This window comes from Haliotis asinina, chromosome 8 (assembly GCF_037392515.1).
Source record: "Haliotis asinina isolate JCU_RB_2024 chromosome 8, JCU_Hal_asi_v2, whole genome shotgun sequence".
Taxonomy (NCBI): domain Eukaryota; kingdom Metazoa; phylum Mollusca; class Gastropoda; order Lepetellida; family Haliotidae; genus Haliotis; species Haliotis asinina.
The window spans coordinates 36,072,521-36,096,097 of record NC_090287.1 but is presented as its reverse complement, the minus strand read 5'-3'; the positions used below and the strand labels follow the sequence as shown (position 1 = coordinate 36,096,097).

General features: G+C 40.3%; 3 protein-coding genes across 3 annotated transcripts in view; 1 reads left to right on the top strand and 2 right to left on the bottom strand.

The window, feature by feature from the left end:
- Positions 1-2,134: 2,134 nt before the first annotated feature.
- LOC137295241 (uncharacterized) lies at positions 2,135-2,880 on the bottom strand. The gene is made up of 2 exons (XM_067826558.1): positions 2,872-2,880; positions 2,135-2,608 (listed from the first exon to the last, which is right to left on the bottom strand). The coding sequence occupies exons 1-2, from the start codon at positions 2,878-2,880 to the stop codon at positions 2,135-2,137; spliced, it is 483 nt and encodes a 160-aa protein (XP_067682659.1).
- A 1,742-nt stretch (positions 2,881-4,622) lies between these two features.
- LOC137294347 (uncharacterized) lies at positions 4,623-20,431 on the bottom strand. The gene is made up of 4 exons (XM_067825352.1): positions 20,344-20,431; positions 18,899-19,539; positions 12,197-12,420; positions 4,623-9,496 (listed from the first exon to the last, which is right to left on the bottom strand). The coding sequence occupies exons 2-4, from the start codon at positions 19,491-19,493 to the stop codon at positions 9,347-9,349; spliced, it is 969 nt and encodes a 322-aa protein (XP_067681453.1). The 5' UTR covers positions 19,494-19,539; positions 20,344-20,431; the 3' UTR covers positions 4,623-9,346.
- A 306-nt stretch (positions 20,432-20,737) lies between these two features.
- Positions 20,738-23,577, top strand: part of LOC137293984 (uncharacterized) — a 30,588-nt gene continuing 27,748 nt past the window's right edge. The window contains exons 1-2 of the mRNA XM_067824890.1: positions 20,738-20,891; positions 22,983-23,098. Coding sequence (XP_067680991.1) covers positions 20,872-20,891; positions 22,983-23,098 — 136 coding nt within the window. The 5' untranslated portion in view covers positions 20,738-20,871. The remainder of the gene's footprint in view (positions 20,892-22,982; positions 23,099-23,577) is intronic.

Here is a 23,577-nt window from a genome sequence, read left to right as displayed (position 1 = left end):
GAATTGATAGTTTACATAAGAATTTCTAAGAAATATAAATATAACAGAGGCGTCCTTGTACTTTTCGCTTATCTATACTTGCCTTTTTAAAAGATATAATTATTATACATCCCTTACATGAGTAAAGTTAAACCGGCGTGATTACTTGCGAACATGCATTTAACGTCGCGCAGGCGCAACAGACCAAGGGAACCTGGCTGGGAATAGAATAGGCTTTCGGTACGATGTTTCTGGTCTACTTGCGGGGTTAATGCCTTTAATTATCACTCTTTGGTCGGCGGTCACATTGGGCGTTTACCAGGCTCCAAGCGTGCTGTCTTATCACTGCTGATGGATGGATGGATGGGTGGATGGGTGGATGGGTGGATGGATTTCAGTTTTACGCCGCTTTTTAGCAATATTCCAGCAATAACACGACGGGGGCACCAGAAATGAGCTTTACATATTGTACCCATGTGGGGAATCGAACCCGCGTCTTCCGCGTGACGAGCTAACGTTTTACCCACTAGACTGTCCCACAACCCCACACTGCTCATATAACGGGATCGGGTGGTCAGGCTCGCTGACTTGGTTGACACGTCATCAGTTCCCAACTGCGCAGATCGATGCTCATGATGTTGATCACTGGATTGTCAAGTTCTGACTCGATTATTTACAGACCGCTGTCATGTAGCTGGAATCATCCTGAGTGCGGCGTAAAGCTAAACTCACTCACCCACTCACACTGCTGATGGAACTTACACGACTGCCATTAAGAATGGGATTAAGTTTGTCTTAACGTTGAGTCCGCTTTGTGGAACGGGACCTTGGTGAATTTCGGTTTTGATTCCTGATTGACGCTGCAATATTCCGGCTACGGTCTGTAAATAATCGAGTATGGACCCGACGATCATGAGATCGACGCAGTTGAGATACGATGACTTGTCCACCGAGTGACCTTCCGATCCCATTAGTTGCTCTTACGGAAAGAGCGAATAAACTCAATTGTTGGTACTCTTTTTACAACTGCATATGAAAGACTTCAGGTTAGTCATAAACGGAACACCATTTTTTAAAACAAAAACTTGTGGTTAATTAATACCAAGCGCTTAAAAGTTGCTAAAAAGCCGTCTGCTTCTCTCTCGCCAGGAAACGAAACCACAGACAGGTTACTTAACTCTGTCACCCACTATTGTATAGTATTGTATAGAAAATGTGTAGGGAGGTCGTCATTTTGCTGATTTCTCGACGTCACCAAAGACATACCGAATTGTTGTGTTGCCGTCAGTTGCTCCTTGGGGTCGGGTGATGGTGTCACTATTCACAGATTTCCACCGGACCCCGTAGTTTGTGCTTAAATTGGTTGTTTGTGTGTGCAAAGCGAGCGTTGTGGAAGCCTATGGTATATACTAAATCGGATGGTTCGCCCCCTACCACGCTTCCAGGATAGAAAATGGAGTTCAAGTGTCATCGAGGTTATAAAATAAAGACTGCTTACTACACATTGCTGACCAAAAGAATTTGGCATGACTATAACGCTTTCTTCCTCGGAAGCGAGGTTGTGGTCGAAGTGACAATATTATCATAAGTAATATTATATCGACCCCTGCTCCGCTTCCAAGAGTGACATTGTTATGTTATAAGCAATGCCATGTAAAATCCTAATGTCCATCAATAAAGTACTTGTTGTACTACCAGTGAAAAGTAATCTTGATTTTGTAAGTCGGTGAAAGCAAACTTCAATAGCATTTATCCTCGGATTTTTTAAAATCGTGAAGTCACGAACTGAAGTCCATTTGAATTAATCAGATTATGGTTTGTTCTAATATTTGTTTGTTCTAGATTATGGTTTGTACTAGGATTTAAATATGTACTTGAATCATGACCAAAAGGAGTTTGCATTTCACAACCTGTAACATAACATAAGCGAGGTCGGGGTCGAAGTGAAAATACTGCGCGATAAATTTCTTCACTAGCTAAAAATTGGTTTGTAAAGTCACCAGTATGTAGACACTTGTCAATATACATCTTTATACTTGGTCTCATAATCCTAACTACTTTATAATCATATTTGTATGCATTTTGAAACTTGATAAAAAGAAGCGATCTGCGAATTTATAACAGGAATGTAATATCTAGACATTTTATAGTTTTATTACTTGAACAAGTGAGGATATGCGAGTAGAATTTGGTAGCCCTCATCTCTGTTGATCGCTGGTTCAATCTTCATGATGTGGAGTGCCTCTAGTAGCTTGCGGATTTTGTAGTGTGATTGATTCTTTTCTAAGATTTTGATGTTCCAGTTGATGGCGTGGTCTCTGATGTGGTCGACAATGGCTGATTTGGAGTCTTGTTTTCTAATTGAGGTCTGGTGTTCCTTGAGTCTATGGATAAGGGGTCTGGAGGTTTCACCAACATAGCTGTCGCTACAGTCACATTCAGTGTGGAACACTACACCTGCTGGTTCTGGCTTCTGGGATGCTGTGAGTCTGCCTGTTGCTTGCAGGAGGTTCTGGATGGTGTTTCCTCTTTGGAAGGTGGCGTCGATGTTGGCCTGTTGTTTCAGGAGTCTGCAGATGTGGTGGCTGGTTGATCCAATGTACGGGATGCTGATCGTGAAGGGAATGGTCTGGTTGACAAAGGAGGGCGGTTGACATCAAGAGCACCCTCCATCCAACCACCAAGAACCCCAGACAACAATCAGCTCCCTCAATCAGACTACAAAATCCGCAACACTCTACTGGCTTCCAATCTCCTATTCCATACTCCTTATTAACTTCTGGCCTCCCATCAGTTTGTGTACATCAACCCCATTACTTGTCTAAACAACTCATCTTCTTCTCATTCATTGTAACAACAATTCATGTATATATTCCTCCACAAAGTTATTACCTGTACCATTTTCTTGACAACGACATTAGTTACTATGTCGAAACGTCGCACTCACTGAATAAAAGAAGTTGTATATCCATAAATCATAGTCCTCATTCTCCTCATTTCTATACCTATTATTACGTCACAGAGACGCGCCGCTCTGATTGGTTGAAATTTCGTTTGCGGCTGAGAATAATGCACTGTTGTCAAAAAGGTCCATTTAAGGTAATTAAAGATCGAAATGAGCAGTTTTAATGACGGGGTTTCATTTATAACGATGTCAATGAATGATATATACATTTGCACCCAATAAAGTATAATATATTTTCGGAAAGCATGGGTTACTAAAGACTCGGAACTTCACGGGTGGTAAAACGCCATCACACTCATACGGTGATAATTAACTAGCACTCAAAGTATGGATTCCTGAAGATCAATTAGGGTTTGGTGTATTTCTGAACGAGATGGTGTGATATCCCGCAGTTACGTAGTTTACCTGGGCTTAGATTTTCGAAGCTCTACGGTAGTCGTATGTGCCATTCATTAACATTTACTTACAACTATCTTAGCGCTAAGAGAGCTTCTGAAATCTAGGCCCTGCCTTGCAGTGTCCTCATCGCCGAGTGTCAAATTAACGTGGGAACGAGTGACAAGTGAGTATTGTTTTACGCCGCTTTTTAACACTATTCCAGCAATGTCACGTCAACTTGGGCTTCAAAAATGTGCTCATGGCTACCGACATCTCCTTAAGTGAGAGTGAGTAAGTTCAGTTTTACGCCACTGTTAACATTATTCCAGCAATATCGGGGCGGAGGACACCACATCGTATTCATGTGGGGGATCGAACCCGTGTCCTCGGCGTGACAAACGAACGCATTAACCACTGTGCTTCCCCACTTCCCCGTAGTGGGAACGAAGGTGGTGATGATGATGCGATGTCTTCTGTACCGCGGATAGATGAAGGTGGGAATGAAAGTTATTTATGCTGGTTATTGAGGTTAACAAATGTAGTGCCGTTCTGACTAGCCTGTCTCACAGTCTCTGAACCACAATAGCCCTCCCTGCAGTGCTGAAACCACAGTGAAAAATGAATCTCTGAATCTGAATCTCCAGTCTCCCCGAAGCGCCTATTCAGTTTAAAAGGGTCCGAAAGACTACACGTTCGTCTATGTTCTGACACACCTCGACTAATACAGGATTATCATCAACGATCTACACTGACAAGAATAATTCTGCTGCTAAAGGGGCCACCAACGGCTGGTCAGGCGTGCTGATTTGTTTGACACAGGTCATCGTGTCCAGATTGTGTTGGTGGATGCTCATGCTGTTGATCAAGATCATGGCTGGACTCGACCGCCGTCACGTAGCTGGCATATTGGGGATAGAGGCGTTAAACAACTGCGAATATCAGTGACTTTCCTTACTTGGCCACTCACATACCTTATTCTAAATGCTCCGATTGAGTCTGGGTGATACCATATCGCTTAACAAGCGAAATATTCGTATACTCACTCACATATACAAGATGTCCAGGTTAGTGGTGCTTTTCGAGTGTTTTTGACAGCTGGGGCACGAGTTGTCAGTGTGCAGGGCTAAGACAAACCGCAGTTGTGCCCCTTGCTCGTATGCGGGTCTGCTGGTCGTCACGAAGAATTTGGACCGATCCTTGGCCATGCCGAAAATGTCCTCGTCCCAGGTCACATTGTTCAGTCTTCCAACATAAATGGAAACACGCTCGCTCACAACTGCACATATACGACCAACATATATTTTTAGAATATTGAATTTTATTCAACAATCATAGCAGCAAAATTTTCAAAAGAAATCCAAAAAATCATTTGGCAAAGCAAAAATGTTTTCATTTAATGTTTGGAATCGTCTTTTTGGTCATCGCTCCATGCGCATGAGACCTTAAATATGATTGGATGGTTGATGTCACGTGATCATGATGATGTCATACAGTGCAGAACATAAACGAAACCTACATGGCTTTTAACGGTTTTGCGGAGTGACTATACACATGGTATTGTGATCATTGTGCTAGTCATAACATTTCATTTCTTAAAAAATGTAGATGCAATATATCTGATCTCATATTGTGGCGTGAGACAGCCATAAAAAGGATGGTACAAACTGAGGACTTATTTTTGCAACGAGCAGTTGTATGTCTGTTGCCACCAAAATTTATGGCCACCAACTTCTTCATAGTGTTGACAGTATGGTTGCAAAGTTCAGAATTTTCACAAATTTCACAATGTAAAGGCACTTCAAATTGCCACACATTTAATAACAAACAAACAAACAAACAGACATGGATCTATTAATTATTTGAAAATGAATATTTCAAATTAAGAAGGGAAAAAACGCGCGGATTTCTTTCGGAGATTTCAAAATTCATTCCAAAATTCACACAGTTTCAGTCCTTCGGTAAAGATTTCAAAATAGAAGAAAAACTACAGTTGGAACTGATGCTTGAGTACCAGTAAACGTATGCATAAACACTGTGGAGAAAACGTATCGATTTCGATTTATTCATATAAAGTTGTAACAAAAATTAAAACCAACACACAAAAAACATAATGAAAAATGGCTTCTAATTGTCTTCTAATGTTTCTCATGATTCATTTAGTTGATCAATAATACTTGGTTTTGTCCGTATTTTTTAAAATCAGGATTAAATATCCCTCCTAACAGAGAAATAAAATATTTTGAAAAGAATGAAAATGATCTTTTCCATGGCCTAATCTAAACAGTGACAATATTAGTGGCATACATAGGTATTGGTAATATGAAGGGACACATTGGACTTGTGGACATTCAACTGCATCAAATTTGCAAAATACATGGTCACCTGTATAAAAAAGACACTGAGTGGCAATTACGTGTCAACATGTCAAAATGTCAATGTTTGAATTGGACATAATTCTTTCATAATTAGACACAATATAAACAAGTCTGCATATTTCATTCCAAATCTGATTAGGTGCATAAAACGAAGAGAAACCCTGCTAATTTGTCAGTTTTGAACCAGGACGATAGCGGGATTTCTTACAAAGTCGAATGGAACATGAAATCTGGATGACTGGCAACGAGAGTAACCTCCCTTGTCAAGGGCGGTAACTCGTGTAGTGGAATACCGATTTGTAATGCACGCCGTGAAGTGACCAATGAAAAAATACGAGACAGCAATATTCCCCTTATGATATTGAAAACAATGCAAAAACAGTCAGCAAGAACATTGGAGTTTTCTTTAAGAAATTAGAAAAAAAAACAAACCCCAAAGCGACATTTCATTTCAGTCCCATGCACATATCAGTACATAATCGTAAAGGGAATACTACTATTCGGGAAATTATGGCCAAGGTGTGATCCAATAGTGAGATCTGTGTAAATTTCCTGACTTACAAATTTGACATACTTGGCGATTGTCATCGTGTATTGCTGTGAAACACCATTCTGTCACTATACCGCTAGATGTCACTAAAGAACTTGTTTAACCACGCCATGAAAAGGAGCAAAACGGGATGAATACAAACAAACTTTTCCATATTTAAAACAAAAAAAGAAGAGAGTTGTTGAACGAAACACTTCATTTTAAGTATGGATGTTTAGGCACTCCTGAAAACCTCTGATTAACAGGCTGCCACTACTGCAAATGTCATATTATTTCCAGGTTATATTCTATGGTTGAATAAATTTCCATTCTGATCTACAGAACTTCAAATTTAAAATATGCAGATATTTAACTTATTCTTAAAAAGTAAGTGTAACAAAACAATCCAAAACACAGGTAATAAGTCTAACAAGCACAACGGATTATTGCAAACGAAAGAGAAAGATAAAAGTGTTGAAAGAGAAAGCGGCATAACAATATAAAATGTACAGTATACGCACTTCTACACACACGTACTGCGTCGCAGTATCCTTAAATATCAATGAGATCATTCGAAAACTTAAACTTGCTTTAAAATCGCAAGTGAAACGAACCATACACGAAGGAAACAACTCTGTACATGGCCAACTCTACAGCATTCTGTACAAACTGTGGCCGGTGGACACTGTAGGGAGCTTCAGAAACTTTATTTGTTGGTGGTATGCAACAATGATAGAAGTCACGTGATTGCAGGTAATGGTTGCTGCACAACCGGAAATAGTAAAAATGACCTTAGTCTTCAGGTGTCAAAACTCTTGCGCGAACATTTAAAGTGACTTTTGAATGCGGTTGGGTTTCTCAATGAAACAGCAATGAATCCAACGTCATAAAAATTTCAAATACAAACATTAAAATGCATATTTTGGAACATTTAACCACTTTTCAAAGATCTTTCAAACCCGTTTTACCAAAACTGAAATTCTCAATACAGTAACCAGTCCGGACAATTTATTCGGTTTCGTCAGTGTCCATTATTGAAAGGTGATATTCCAAACCAAATCCCCATAGTGTCTCTTAAGTAAGGCACTTCAAAAAATCTCACAACAAAACTGTGACCGGTTCATGACCATCACAGGTGCCACAGAAATTCTTCCAGGTTAAAAAAAGTCATTCTCACAATCTTGATTCGTGTTCTCGGTGAGAGATATTACCTTTTTTCATGGGGATTTGGTTGCACGAAACAAGCATAAGTATTATGGTAAGTTCATCATTGTTGCTATGGTGATTGGCATCTACTAACATTTGGCACACACATTTCGTAGCTAATACAATGACCCTTCGTTAATCCGTTGTCCGCATAAACGAAGTGTCACTGTACATATAACCACCAAAACTACGGCTTTGATCTTTCCTCGGGATTATTGTGATAAAAAGCAATAGGGCTTCAAAAATACATGTGTAGAAATTAACTTAAGCAAAACTTGATCTTGTATTTTGATGGAACAGTTCTTGTATTCGATGGAACAAAACATTAAAACGCAAAATAGTGACCTGAAAAAGTGGAATATAACTATACAATTTGTAAATCCTGATGAAAAAAATGGATCTAGCACAAACCTAAAATTCTGTATATATTCATGGAATGTTTGGAGTATGTATATGCTAAAAAGAAGCTATTGAGCAATTCGTCCTAGCCTATGGTCACATACATCAACAATCCGAGCTAACTCTCTTTTTCTGATATTGCAGAATTCGTATGTTACATTCGTTGGCACCAAAACCAAAGTCCAGAGCTTGAACAACAATGGCCTATGACCATTGTCAGCTATTCCGCCCAAATTGACTTGAACCTAGGTTGGTGGTATTTTTTAAAAGGTATTCTGGTGGCATCGTGACGAAAAAAGCCCTTCGTGACGCAACGACTTGACATTTACCATTTTGGAGAAACCCGTGAGTATGTGCATTGTATTGAAAAACCTACCAGTCATTTGCAGGGACCAGGATCCTTTTACTGAAACCATGCCGCATGTACCTCAGAACATGACACCAGGACACTTAAATATTAAAATGTTTAAGCTTCAACTAGTTTTGTTAAGCCTAGAGGACGTTGAAATAGCCGAGGGTAGTGTCAGCATAACGATCAAATGCAAAAAAATACTATCTTGACAAGTTTCCACTCTGGTTTCATGTGGAAAAAAAGCCTTTAAGAGTAAGGCTTGGTTTGAGACTAGATGAGCACTCATTGATGTTGATGAATAAAACGCAACATATAACCAAATGAAGACTGATAAGCATTTGTACGAAAAAAATCAAACTCGTGAGCCAGGATTCATTGCACCGTCGCTGGGTTAGTTGTTATCAGCTTGAAACTCGTTCAAAGGTTATCCCACACAGACAAACCTGTCCAAAATGTTTCCCTGATCTACAAGGAATACGAGCCTTAAGTACGATGTGTTATGAAAGAAATAGCTGGTCCTCTCAACATAAACAATATTATGCCGACAATCTCAATAATACCATTGGAAGCCATGCCTTTAGACTAGAATTTTAAAATATACTTTTCTAGCTAGCACTCATTCGCTGATGATATGATTTCGTATGATCAGATTCCAAATGTGTAAATGAAAATACGGATGAGTTCACCAATTTGGAAACTTCCGAATTACAAATATCCATGAATATAATGCTTCTCTCTTATTTTAATGCCCGCAACGGTTAATGGGATGAGACAGATATGTCTAAAATGAAACCAAAATCTTGAACATGCGTCCAAAAATACAAAACTTTTTAACATGCCGAGTCCTGTGCGTGCGTCAACTGCCAAACTATGTCTTTTCCAAAGTCCAAAACCAACAAAATGGTAACGATGGTGATGAATCGAACACTTTCGGCACTATGTACATCAATGGCGGAGTCACATGGTACACATTTCCGGTGATGACGTAAGGGCACACTTCCGGTATGAGATCTGTGACAGCGCCTCGGGAAACCGCGAAAGGTCCTCCATTGTAAATCATCAAAAAAGTTCCATACAAAAATAGTCCATTTCAATAGTCATTGCATAGCACCCCTTTCACAAAGTACCGGACAAACCCGGTTTCAAACCAGATTGCTCCGGCCTCAACTGGGTCCGGACGGATCTTCCGTGTCTGTCCTTGTTTCCATTGATCCGAAGAAGAGGCTCCGTAAACTCGTCCAAACGCTCATGTACGCCGGTCTCGCTCCAGGGAAGGAGGCAGCCTCGCCTTCGAAATTCTCTACAACTGGATACTGCAAAAAAGGAAAGAGCTTCAGTTTAATGTTTACACTTAAATTTCAGAATCTCTAAGGATATTGAGGGTGGTTATCCGTTGGGCTATCTTAACTGCACTTGCTTGAGTGAATACGGTTTAATAGCAATACCATGGCGGGGAAAACCAGATATGGGCTTCACGCATAATACCCATGTTCTCCATCGCGATGAACGAACGCCTTAACCACTAGGCTACATCATCGGCCCTCGAAAAACATTTTGAATCACATCAGTTGGCTTTTCACGACGATTACATTCACAATGCTACATAAACCTTCCCGTCTGCGCATGACTAACGTATGATGTTTCGTTAAAGTGAGTGAGTGAGTGAGTTTAGTTTTATGCTTTTAGCAATATTCCACAAATACCACGGCGGGGGCACCAGAAATGTGATTCACACACTGTACTCATGTCTGGAATCGAACCTGGGTCTTCGGCATGGCGAGCGAACACTTTAAGGAATAGCTACCCGTTCGTAAAAGTATAAACACGACATTCATGACAGTGATATGTGTGCGTCCGGTAACATGCAGACCTCGTGGCACTTTAACAGAGCTAAACAACTGCAGAGATCGAACAGCTGTCATATCATATTAACATACAGCTATTAAGAAACAACACGCGTACATTTCAAATAAATCATTCAACTACCCCCAAATTCAAAAGCAGATCAGTAAATATCACGCAAATATGGGATATGGGTACGACTATTAAAACGATTTATCACAACGCAGAAACATGGCTGAATTAATTTGCAAATAGCACACGAATGCACTAAGTGACCCCCGTGACAGGCTCCTGAGTAGGAAAACGTTACTCAGTGCAAACCTGTTCAAGATTCCTACGAGGGCATCAGCAATTTCCTATCTAATTTGTTATGCATTTGTGATGGTAAAGAGTAAAGGTATTCACAGAAAACTGTCACAAGCTTGGTAGATGTCTCCAGAAACACTGATGATTTGGATTACTATTTCCAACCCGTGTATTTAGCAACACAAACGCATTGTGTATATAATAACGCACCGCTTGACTTGCTGTACGCAGAGAGAGAGAGAGAGATCGCATACAATAGCTTCCTTCACGCAAATAGATCTCAGAAACAGAATCGTTAACAGCCATTTGACATATAGTGAATAATGAAATTATCCTCCCATCCTAACGAATGACGGTCACATGAATACAATAAAGGTGCAGCGTACCATCTGACATAATAGAGATCTTTAAATATTTATTATTATTCTCAAGTTACTTTCAACACTGTGTGAGTTTAAAAAAGCAAAAATACAACTAAAATGGGTCGCATAGTACTATTTGATTTCTTTTTCTAGATTCTGTTCATTGCTATCGATCATCAATGTTTCAGTGCAGTAAGTAATTAATCTCGACTTTGAGTCACAATGCGCCTCTAATGGACTGGGGCGTGTTGCGGTTTCTTCTGAGATGCAAACACTGGTGACCATGCAAGTGCCGTCACAATCCAATGCGGAGAGTTGCGCCGCTTTGTCATCGCGGGATACAGTGATCACTGACTGCATCCCAGTTTAGCTAAAAGTACAAACTTAATAACCCGTCAAGGTGGCAATTGTCTGCAGTCCGCATTGCTGTGTGAATAGAGTCAAACCTCGTTAATCCTTTCTCTGATAATCCGGTTGTACAGACTGACGTATTCACCAGACTATCGGGATAAACCTTTCCCAAACGGTTACAAGGCGACTTCGACTTCGTGTACCCCGATATAACGTCTCTCTGTTGACACATTCATCTCTTTGTCTTGATGATCGCCTTATAACAAAACGTGCATTCTTAATTTCAGAAGGCATCAACAAGCTAACGACTGTGACTGAATCACGTACAGGGTGTTGTTCTAATTATTTCCGCAGTGACATAAATAGGCATGTAAAGCCTTAAGGAAACCGTAGGACGGACGCTCTCGACGCAAGCGTGATATCAGGTCTATAAGTGGCCATGTGTACATAGAGAAGTCTACACTTCCGAATTATTACCGGTTGACAAACATCCGTACACCAAGTCCAAAGTTCCACGTCATGTCATTGGTGCCCTTGCTTACACCATCTAATTGTAACTATATGCAGCGTAACAGTATATGAACTCTGTTGATCTCACAAACCAGTTCTAGCCATCTGTCCAACTGAGCTGTGGAGTGAGACATGATGTATTGAAGAGTTATAAGTCCAGATACCGTTTCACTTTCTCTTCTCTCCGTTTTGCTGTTTTGTAAAATTTACATATAAAAAAATCCAAAAACAATGTGTGTTTTGTGTTTCAGGGACAAATTATGTTTTGCTGTATATCTCCATCCCATCAGTACCTACAGCCCCCCCCCCCCCCCCCCCCCCCCCCCCCACACACACACACACACAAACCAGCCCCACAGATAACGAGGGTAACATGAATCACGTTTGTTTGTTTACCAGCCCCTGAATCAAATTCTGCACAACTGGGATGTGATGACATGCGTTGTGACCCTAACCACCAATCTCGATAGTCGCCAAGCGTGGGTTACTGAAGACCAGTTCTAACTAGGATCTTCCGGGGTTGGATCCCTCGCTGTTCTTGACTAATGTGAGTTGGGTACGTTCCCTATCTCTCCATCGTAGCATTCACACGCTCAAACAGTTACAGTTACTGGTAGTAACTACAAGTCGAAGTATGCTTACCAGTCGCCTCCTTGATCCGTGGGTGGTATTAAACTCGTCACTGATCCGTCGGAGTTCTCTCCCCATTTCAATTTCACGTTGCTGTCTGAGCGCTTGGACGTCAGGGAGGGAGACTGAGCGATCCCGGGGGATGGGGATAATGTCTGGCAGTGGGGCGTTGTCAGATTCAGCCTCCTGAGGGTCCTCCCCCTCTGAATAGTGTCGCTGTCGCCTGTGAACTGGACCTGCCAGGGGAAATAACTCTCATCAGTCACTTAGTTCAGACGATGCACGACCTTTTAACCAGTCTTCAAGTCAACATAAAGAAATACACTTTGCAATTGCGATGCGACTTTATACATCTGAAAGGCAATGATATCGTGAAATGACAGCATGACGTCATGCGGTGAGTTGAAGCCTAAAATAAATCATAAAAATGTATAAAATCAAGTAGATAATCTTATAAACAAAGGGAACTAACTGTTGTGTGAGAACATCTTCACACAAACACACCTGCAATCGTCATGATCAGACTTGATGAACATTCAGTAGAAAACGTGAGAGTGCTCCAAAGACCTGTCTCGACCAAAGTCTAAAAGACGAAGCGAAGTAAATCACTAACTTCCAACGTCAAAACAAGACTTGTATAGACGCTGATGTCACCTCTAATCGCCCGAAATGGGTCTATTGTACACGCTTGGTCACGGTCAAGGCAATTTCACGTCACGCCCATAAATTGCGTACATGTGAACTGATACCACTATATATAAACCACTGTCAATGGCTGAACTCTTAATAAAACATTTTCAGTGTGTTACTACAGATAACTAGAAATGCATTCAAGTGTTCTCGATCGAGTCAATTCATACAGATTTTCGTAAAAATCGCCTCAGTTAGAATTAACCATTTGACCGATGCGCAGTAACAGCTGATGCTATTTTTATCGGGGGGTTCATAACAAACACTCAAAATAGTCTGACGTGTTGTAATATACTCTAAATATGACTCTGAGGTCAGTGAACCATGCACGATATAGATCTATACATAAACATGAAAACAGTGTCGTACTTTGATTGATGAAATAATCGACTCGCCATCACAATATGTTGCAATATGGGTGATTTAATGGTATGCTTGCCCGAGCAATAAATAGTTACTTGTGTCTCTGATACGTTACTGTTCGAGTCATTACGTCAACCAGTAAAAACAGGTGAACAGGTTTGCGTCAGTGGGTGCGCTGCTCTCTCGGGATACCCGGTGCCACTGAGAGGTGGCCATGTAGCCCAGTCTTTACCTCTTATGACTTCGATTCCGGAATTTCCAAGAAGATTGTTAAACTGTCGTTAATCGGAGTATATGATGCCCTGCGCACTGGCATGTCCTCCTGGGACACTAACGCATTGTTCACCCGGAAGCAAAATAAATATAGTACTAATAAACGAAGTTGGACTGATACGGAGAAACAACCTTCATGGTTGCTTGAAGGGCGGCGGTGCAGTCCAGTGGTTAAAGCGTTCGCTCGTCACGCCGGAAACTCGGGTTCGATTCCCTTCATGGGTACAATGTGTGAAGCCCATGCCTGGTGTCACTGGTGATATTGCTGGAATATTGCTAAAAGCAAAAAAAACCTCTCAGTTTTTGAACGCAATAACTGGCTAATGAGGATTCACTGCTGGCGTAACGAGTTTGATATTAGGTTTAATGCCATGTAACAGAATGCGTGTCACGCGACTGATAGATGAAATATGAATGCTATATTGCCGATCAAAACCCATGAAATCGAAGTTTATCATGTGAAATACCCGTTGACCTTTCAGAACTCCTAGCGTTGTAATTATTTACTTAAATGAATTGACAAATTGTTTAATATCACAAATCAATGAACACTCGACGCTAAATTGGCTCATTAAAAGAAAGTTATCACTGAAGGATAGATTTATCCCATCTATAATGGAGGCGCGAATAAGAAAGAGCTCATTGGACCTCAAGTGATTTACTATGAACATCCTGTTCATCTGATAATTCACAAGTCCGCATTAACTAGCAGAGCACGTGTAAGGCTACGATATCATCAGACCTTGCTGAATGAATAAATTATCATCATGCACGTGCAGATGGGTCATAACATCAAGCCCAAATGTTATTTCTTATGAGATATTTTAATCATACACGCAATTGGCGAGTGGATTCAACAACGATATATAATAGTTGTGCAGTTTTATATTATATCATTCAAAAAGGCGATTCAAAAAGTGGGGGATATTGGATATACATGACTGACCAAATTTAAATGATGTAGTCAGGGAGGAAACAGATGATTAAGGGACAATGAAACCATTTTTTCCATTCCTTTGGAAATGTCTTGTCTGCATGGGTACATATCACGCTTTCTAATGTGCTTTCACATTGACTGGTGGCATGCTGGCAAGATGGACTATCCTCTACTTTTTTTGAAATTCAGCTCAAGGTCATGACGAATACAACTATACGTGATGGCATGTGAATTGACAGTGAACCAGGAAAACGCATAAACTGGAAGATACATGGTCAACAAATGTAAAAAAAATATTTTATTCAATTACTCTTACTACCGATCCAGCGTTGTTGTATTTGTCTCAGAGTGAGTGAGTATTGTCTGTGTCGCTTTCAGCAATATCCCATCGATATCACGGCGTGGGACACCAGAAAATGGCTTCACACATTGTAACCATATTGAGAATTGAGCCCGGGTCCTCAAAGGACGCTTTAACCACTGAGCTACTGCCCTGTTTGTTTAAGAATACCTGCCTGTCTGTTCGTCTTAGTAAATTACAATAATCTACTGTAGTTCATTTGTTAAGCTTATTTGTATATTAATCGAAGAAAATTGGCCACCATTTCCTGTATCTATTTTTATGATAAACTGCCGGCAATAATGAGTAATGACTGCTTTGAAATGTAAACATTTTAGTTTAACGAAGAGAATGTTTCGCCTGGTACGCTATTCATTACAGAAGTATGTTTTCACCAGCCCCTGAATCAAATTCATTGCATTTGAGCAACCCTTGTGCGCTATTCTTAGTATATGCACAAGCTCCGCAGCCTGTTTACAACAGTACGCTTCTAGGCTACTACGTTCTCACGCCATGCCATGAGAGCTCCTTGCACAGCACCAGCTGTTCCAGAGCTCCACACACGACGGTGACGACTACTAACGTGTATCTTCTATTTCTTTGCCCGGTTATTTTCGTTCGCTGAACAAACCTGATTACGTTTAGGGTAAATTCAGTTCTGTTTGCCACTGAGCTGAGACGGAAAGCATTCAGTTTACTTGTAAAACGATTAACATTGCAACATAATAATGTAAACACATAGGTTAAGCACTGCAGGTAGACCAAGCACAAATCCCCCTGACAAGGAAAGGGAAACTTTAGCTGATAATATTATGGAAAGAAGTAGATATAACTGACTACGTTTAGAATCTATGCTGGCGGGGTGGTGAGTGACAACAAAAATCATCTGGAAAACCTACAAAATGTTCAAAATTGTAAACCTTTAAAACCTCGAGCTCTACAATATAACAACACGCAACGACTCCACGTTATTGTGCTTCGTCTTCCCTGCGTGGACTTGTTATCTGTGCACCGTCAAAACAAATGTCATGCATGAAATGTCATCTGAACACAATGTCGAAATAAACATCAGTTTCAAGACACGTCAAGGTCGGACGAACTGTCGTGACAGGCAGCAGGCTAAACGCGCCTGCACAACTCGCGTACGGCGCGCTTGCAGACGGGAGCTATTTTTAGCGCTGACGAGGCGAGCCTATATGGACCGTGACCCACCGAACGCGGGCTGTTGGGTCACTACCATCCAAAACACGGGCGTGTCCTAATTTGGCGGTGACAAATTTTGTACGTGCGGTTGTTTCCGCCGCTACCAACAGAAATTATTTTCCCAGTTACAGAGTTATCCTCTTTCCATTTTACAAAAAATATTACTATACATCGAATAATCAACGCACAATGTAAGGCGGGTATTAAAATATTGACAGGAACACGTTGACGCTGTGTTGTGTAGTCCGATCAAATTTGTGTTGCCAGCAAAACAATCCTAGTGTTTATCAAATACATGCTCCACCATGGATCGAATTGCGATAAAGCGCGCAGTCTATAAATATATCTTACTTTTTATCAGTAGGATTTGTCAATATTTGCTCAAGCCACGATACGGTATCAGAGATTTCAAGGCGACAACGCTCCCGACATAACACCACTTAATTGTGTCAAAACACTTCATTGCGTAGACAAAAACAGATTGGCACTGGGCCAATGTGGCACGTGAGGTCCTGAGTATCTAACAATCGAAACTAATAACAACCACGTGTCTTCAATAATAACATGTATATTAAGTCATAAACTGCCACTGAATGTAATTTGCATTCGTGATCAACTTGAAGCTATAATTCAGGTAGTAGTAATCACGGGTTCAAATTGAGCGCATTAATTGTGTTAGAAATTCCGTGTTAACCTGAACCACCACTATAATAACTCATTCACTTACGTTTAAAGACAAAACACTTGTAAACGGTTTGAAAATGATCACCACTATTTTTCTCCATATATTTCGAACTGTTTCATGACCTTTACTGGAGCGGCGGGTAGACTAGTTGTTATAGCGTTCGCTCGTCACGCTGAATACTTGGGTTCTGTCCCCAACGGGTACGGCCTGTGAAGCCTAGTTGTGGTGTCTCCCGTCCTGATTTTGACGGAATATTGCTAACAGCGATGTTAAACTAGACTCCCGCATAACCACTCAAAACTCTTTGAACACAATTCGATACAGGGAGCCTACATTTAACAACTCATTAACACAAAGATTAGTCCACAGCAGGACTTAAACACGTTCTTCAACATTCAACAATACGCAAAATATGATTGTAATTATCGCTAAATGTCGCGACAAGTAACCATGATTAACTCTGACAACATTGTAAAGTCCTGTGCAGTTTGTATCGCCTATCCTGAAAAGTAACAGCATCGATCTCTTAGCTAACGTATGCCAATTCATTCTTTGCGTAAACGATTGAAATACAACTTTATTTGATTCGTCTTTTCTGAAAACAGCAATCTTGATCTTATTTTATGAATTCTTTGTATGAAGTAAAAATTATTATACTTGTTTAACGCTCTCAAAAGAAGCAATGAAATTCGTCGCTTTAAACATTTTAACTACAAACTATGTTCTCGCCTTCTGCATTTTCCTTGTATTATGATTTTACAGAGGTATTTAATACAAAAGTATCTAGCAAAGAATAGCGGAAACCAAAATAACACAAACGAAATCAAATCGAATACTCTTAAAGCAGTTTCCTTTCATTGTGTAACGGCCGATTTAGCAAAGTCATTATCAGCACGTTATCTCACCGAACGTGGACATTACGCGCTTCGCGATACTTCACCGTGAATCGCGTCGCGTGGAATACAGCCTTCTCCTTGAATATGTAATCCTACTTGTTCAACGCACGATAAAACAAATTCTCTTGGCAGCAGCTAACTGCAGACACTTCCGCACACAGAGAATGACCGGAAGGTTTTGTTTCTTAAAAGTTTTACATTTACGTTTATTGTCTAAATAGGCGACGTTCCTGGAGTTTCATAATTCACATCAGCTAAATTCATTTCATAATCACGTTAGTTAAGATAAGCGCCCTATGGCGCACTGCTCGAACATTCAGACGCAAGCTGGTTATAAATAGGGCATGATTAATGGCAATAAACTTTTCACTTGCCGTGTTCGTATTTTTAAATATTTTTTGCTTGTTGAATTGTCACCAATCATCCATTTTGTATTCAACTTGTACAGTTGAGATATTATTTTTTCTAAACTTTCTGTGCAATACAATTGAGTTCGCATTTACAGCAAGAGAAAGCGCGATTAAGCAATAGAGCGAATCGAGTTATCTCCCTTAAGAAACACGTTTTGCTCTAACGCATACTTGCAGAACAATGAAATTACGCAATACGTCTGGCTTTCCTTAACTTTCACACTAACAGAAAAACACTTCCACAAACTGACCCCTACGGCGACTACCGAACCTAATCAAGTACAGAAAAAGTCTCCCAATGAAGGTTAAGGGTGTCAGAATGGCTGTTGCTAAGGCTTCTACTTGCTGATGGAAATCTCTATACAAATATTGATCGCGTGACACAATTTTAGCTCATTAGATAATAAACCAGACAGCTCTTATGTTCGGGGGTTTGCGTTTTTCTGCCGTGCATCGCAATCTATTCGCTTAAGGAAAACCTTCACAAATCTGGAAGTAGCACTTGAGGTGATGGCAACCGCCTGTCGCGCCTTATGTATATAGAGCAGAGATATCTAGCCCACTGGGTCAAGGTAGACAAAGCTCGAAGTATGGATTCTCCCTAGCCACCAAATAACATGATGTACTATCTGTTAATGCCGCACATAAACATCACTATCCTTACAAATGTGCTCACATAGGTATTTATAGACATATCGGAAACCTGATACACCTAAGATTACGTGTGACAATTCCCAATCTCAAACACATAGCGAGAATAAGAACTGTTGTAAATAATTAAAAACTATACTTACATTAAATACACTGAGATGAATCAGAGTCTAAATATACAACTCGTATCTAAAACATTAAAACAATATGGGACTAGATTACAATATTTATGTCTATGAAAAAGTGTCAAGACAGGTATATCTTACCTGGAGCCCTCAGGGGTAGGGGTGTTTCCAGATACTGAATGAGCAGACGACAATGCTCGTGGGGAGTCTGGGTTCCGACTGTCCTTGCGTGAGACCTAATCATTCTCATGGGAATAGGCATTGAAAACGGCACCACCCTCCCTTGGACGGGTGGGGCTGGGTCTACATGTCTGAAAGCATCGGAAAGAGGTCTATATATTTGCACTGATGAATTGTCTTCCTCGGGTAATTCCGATTCCTCTGGGCCAGGTGAAAACGGGCTATCGCGAAAAGCTGAGTCATTGTCTTCGTCCTCGTTCTCCAAAAGAATTGGTTCAAATGGGGAACACCCCTCTGCAGTGTCCGACTCCGATCCCCCAACCGCGCCACGTAAACTCCGAGGTTGTAGTCGTCCTCTGGCGGTGACTTCAAACGTAAACTGCTGGTGCGCAGAATAAGAAGCTGGTGAAGTGTCCGTTAGATATCCACTGTCCCTTTTCTGAGATCGAGGGGTACTAGTACTGAAAGGGCCAAAACTTCCACTGTGGGGCCTCTTCCTCCCAGTTCCTGGAAATGTTGGTTCTTCATCCATCGGGTCTTGGTTATTGAAATCCATATTCCATTTGAAATCGTCACGCTGTGTTTCTTGTATAATTATATCTCTACAAAAAAGAGAACCACAAAAGATAGTTGAGCAGCTTTGATAAGCTAACTGTTTACAATGTGACTACGCCCATGACTGTATTGTCAACAAAAGTCATGAATCGGTTATCTCTGACCATCCATGGGTGACACATACTATTGTCGAAGTTACATTTTTTTATATAGTTCGCGCAACGGTAACTCGTCGTATTGACGTATCAGCGTCTTAATGCAGACTTGTCCTATTGATCTAGGGCCCTGTCTTTTAAGGCGGCCACCTATATATAATTTAGCGTCTTACTCTCATGATATTTCCTGTGACAGGCCACCTGTGAGATATCACCAGAAGCAGGAAAACCCATCCTTGATAAACAGCTGGCTTACTTCCAGAGTTTCGTTAAACAAAGACTGGTAAGGAGACACATCACTCATAGCATATGCTTAGTGGTGACCAACCGTTGTGTAACACTGCGCATTGACCTTTTCATTTCTCACTCAGCATACAATGCATGAGGTGCATTTGTGCACACTCGACTTGACTTTAGAGGGTGAATTTCTGAAACTCGATGTCTACTATGACAGGAAGCATTGTGTCGAAAGCGTTCATGTTATGAATGACGCCCACGGACGCACAAGACTATCTCCAGGAACCAGTTCTAAGCCAAACATAAACAAACCAACGTGACAGGCACGTTGCTTGCGTTTTCCCACTAAACCTCATGCCACTGTTTACTGCTGAGAGACGTATACAAGTATTTCCTCTTTAAACACAATGTCGGTTAGTCGAAACTAGAAAACAGGGACAAGTCAATCATTCTACTCACCTATTGCTTCAAAGCTGAAGTCTACACGTTTTCGCGCCTGCTGTACATGTGTGAATATAAGTATTGGAATCTGTTTTGATGCATGATGTCATCATCACCTCAAAGCGAGGCTACCAATCACAGCATCCTATTTTTGCGTGCCCTGACAAGCTTCTCGGCGACACGGCTGCTACTCTGCCCTGCTCGGGAAAGCCCCTCGCTTGGAATTCCCCACCGTGCAGTGTCCTACAATATTCGTTATATAGCAGTTGTTGCATTAATCTGTGTTCTTTATGGGACTGAGTGCGCACTGACAATGATTTCCTTCGGTTTCCTATTGCTAGAACGCTATCATTCTGGGGAATCATCGGAGAACATGCGGTTTTGTTTACAAACGTCCTCAGAACACGCCCTTTTCGCCACCTGACCCCTGCGGGAAGCGTGCAAATTTGCATACGAGAAAGTGCGAGATGACAGCAGTAATGGCGGGCGCTTTGGTTAGCGTTTCACAGACTCACTTGTAGATGCAGCGCTAGGCAGAGTTCAGTGATGTTTTGCAAGCCCGATCCGTGTGTAACTATTCTGTGATATTCTTATTGTTAAGATCTGAGTACATAAATTTGCCAATGATGTAGCATTCTCAAATCAAGCTGTATCTGGATGTATTGTTTACATGCATTCTCGTGATTTCCTATCCTACAAATATAACCAAAATGTCAACAAAGGATTTTAACTATTATCTGAGGCTAAAATTATGGGGATTGATACTTATGTATATTCTATGAGACCAGAATGTCTCAATTTCAAGCCTATGGTGATCATATTAAGCTTCATCGGCGTGCCATGTCCAGCAAATAACGATCCAAATTTGTCATTTCGAGAAGTTGCAAGTGAAGTGCAGTTTCCTCTGCTGTTACCCATCTATGCACCATGAATGGCATAGTCGGAGTCTCTTGCGAGTATATTTATCACGCAGTATCACATGTATGCTCAATATAACTCCCTGATACGTTAACATCACTATTCATACGGTATCAACCCAACCGACGGGTATATCGGTATAGTTCGTATGAGTTACAGAATACGGGACACCAAGTGTCACGTCACCCTAAACCTTACCCAAACCCGAACCAAAAATATACTCGTTTGCTTTCAAAGACGGCAGGTGTCCGGTATTCTGTAATCATGTCCATAAACAGGAAGAAACAATGTGATGTTCCTGCATTACTCATAATACTCTGAGTGCACATCTTGAAATGTATGAAACATTGATGACTTTGAAATTCACAATACAAAACACCCTTGGAATTCCTTCATATCAATAAATACAGAAGCAATGTTTTTCATGATACTGACCCATTGTGACAAGTCAGAGAGTTTGACTGAATTTTCAGACTCAAACTTGATAAGTCTCTACGCAGACAGTCTACAGCAAACTATGAATTTATATCGGTATCTGTTTGACACATCTTTGTAATCAATATTTCCAAAACCAACCAGTTGTTCCATGTCAGAAAACTAATGCTACTAACCACCACAAGTTCACTAACAACATAGGTTCATTAACAATCTTTGCCCCCACATTCATTGGTCTTTCAGAGACAAACTTTCGCACCTGATGATCACATTTGAATCATTTTGCAAGCTAAGAAAAGATGTTGGGATGTAGCATACACTCGTATCGCCTATCATTTAGTGGAAGTTACTAAAACAGCAATACACCTTGTATGGCTGTCAATGTAAACAGGAAGTAATGTTATGAATAGCATTTTGTATACATCCTTCAGGGTAAAAGAAGAATAATACACAAGCAATTGCAAGAATTAACATATCATTACAGGAGATATGGAAGTTATTTTGATCCCCTCTCTGTCTTAAAGCATATCATAAATGCCATTTTAAAAATAGAATTTATGCAGTTAAAGTCTTTGCAAGAGGAGATGACTGAATGTAAGTGATAAAGAATGTATAGATACAAAGTTTCATTTTAAACTATTCCTCTTCATGTTACTTTATGCATTGCATCAAATCAACCTAGCAGCAAAATTAACCTGAGTATTTTCAACACAGATTGTGTCAAATACACAAGATTTCTACATCAGGGCAATCCCTGATGTATTAGTGGACACACACATAGTAAACCCTTCATTAAGCCCCATTTGTTCCTAGTGTCCAGAACACATCAGAATTTTATTACACTTGGGTCGATATTCTTGGCATATGAGGTACAAAGGACAATAAATGATAATATTATGGCAGAATAGTAGTTGCCAGATGATTTTACAATTTTCATGATATATTTACAGAATTTACTGAGATTTCTTATGACGTATCTCTTTACATGTAAACAGTGATTTCAATTAAATTTTAATAGATTTGGTCTTTTATACAGGGTGCTGGTATATACATTAATCTTTCTTTTCTAAAATATATACATATAAAAATGTAATACAGCTCATCACCCACGTCGTTCATATATAATATTTACATTTTCTTTCATCTAGTATCCTGTTTCATCTTCCATTTTGAATTTGACAAAATAGAATGTGGCTATAAAAACAGAGCCTAAATTACAGACTAAATGAAAGATTTTAATGCTATTGCTCCCATTTAAATTAAACTGCCATTGGGATAATTTGGTGATGTTTTCTATATCCCAGATCCAGTCATGACAGTGTCATGCCTCCCCCGAAAACCCACATCGGGGCCTACCTGACTGGGGGATTGAAGGACCTCTATCACAGAATCATAAGGGGCAAGGTTTTACAAACACCAGGTAATATGTCTTTTCTTATTATGTGTTTGTCACCACCTCGTGTCACTGTTATGTTTAGCTGGTAAAGAGACTGTTGAGTCATCTTCAGTTTACAACTGATGCCACTTTTTTGATGGTTAAACTCCTACAAATCCTATCTATGAAGTACTCACAACTCAAACAGAAAGTATATTATCACCTGTTAGGGGAATGGTGGGGTAGCATGACTTGCATGCTTAAGACCTAGGTTTGATTCCCTACATGGGTACAATATGTGAAGCTTATTTCTAGTGTCCCCTGCAGTGATATAGCTGAATATTGGTAAAAGTGGCGTAAAAATGAACTCACTCACTCACCATCTGTCAGTAATGTGTCTCACAGACTGTCAGGGAGGTTGTCATGCAAATTTTGGTACAGACTGCTGAAATAACTTGACCAAATCTGTAGAATTCATAATAGCCTTCTGTTATTGATGTATTACTTATTCTTTCTCCTTGTCT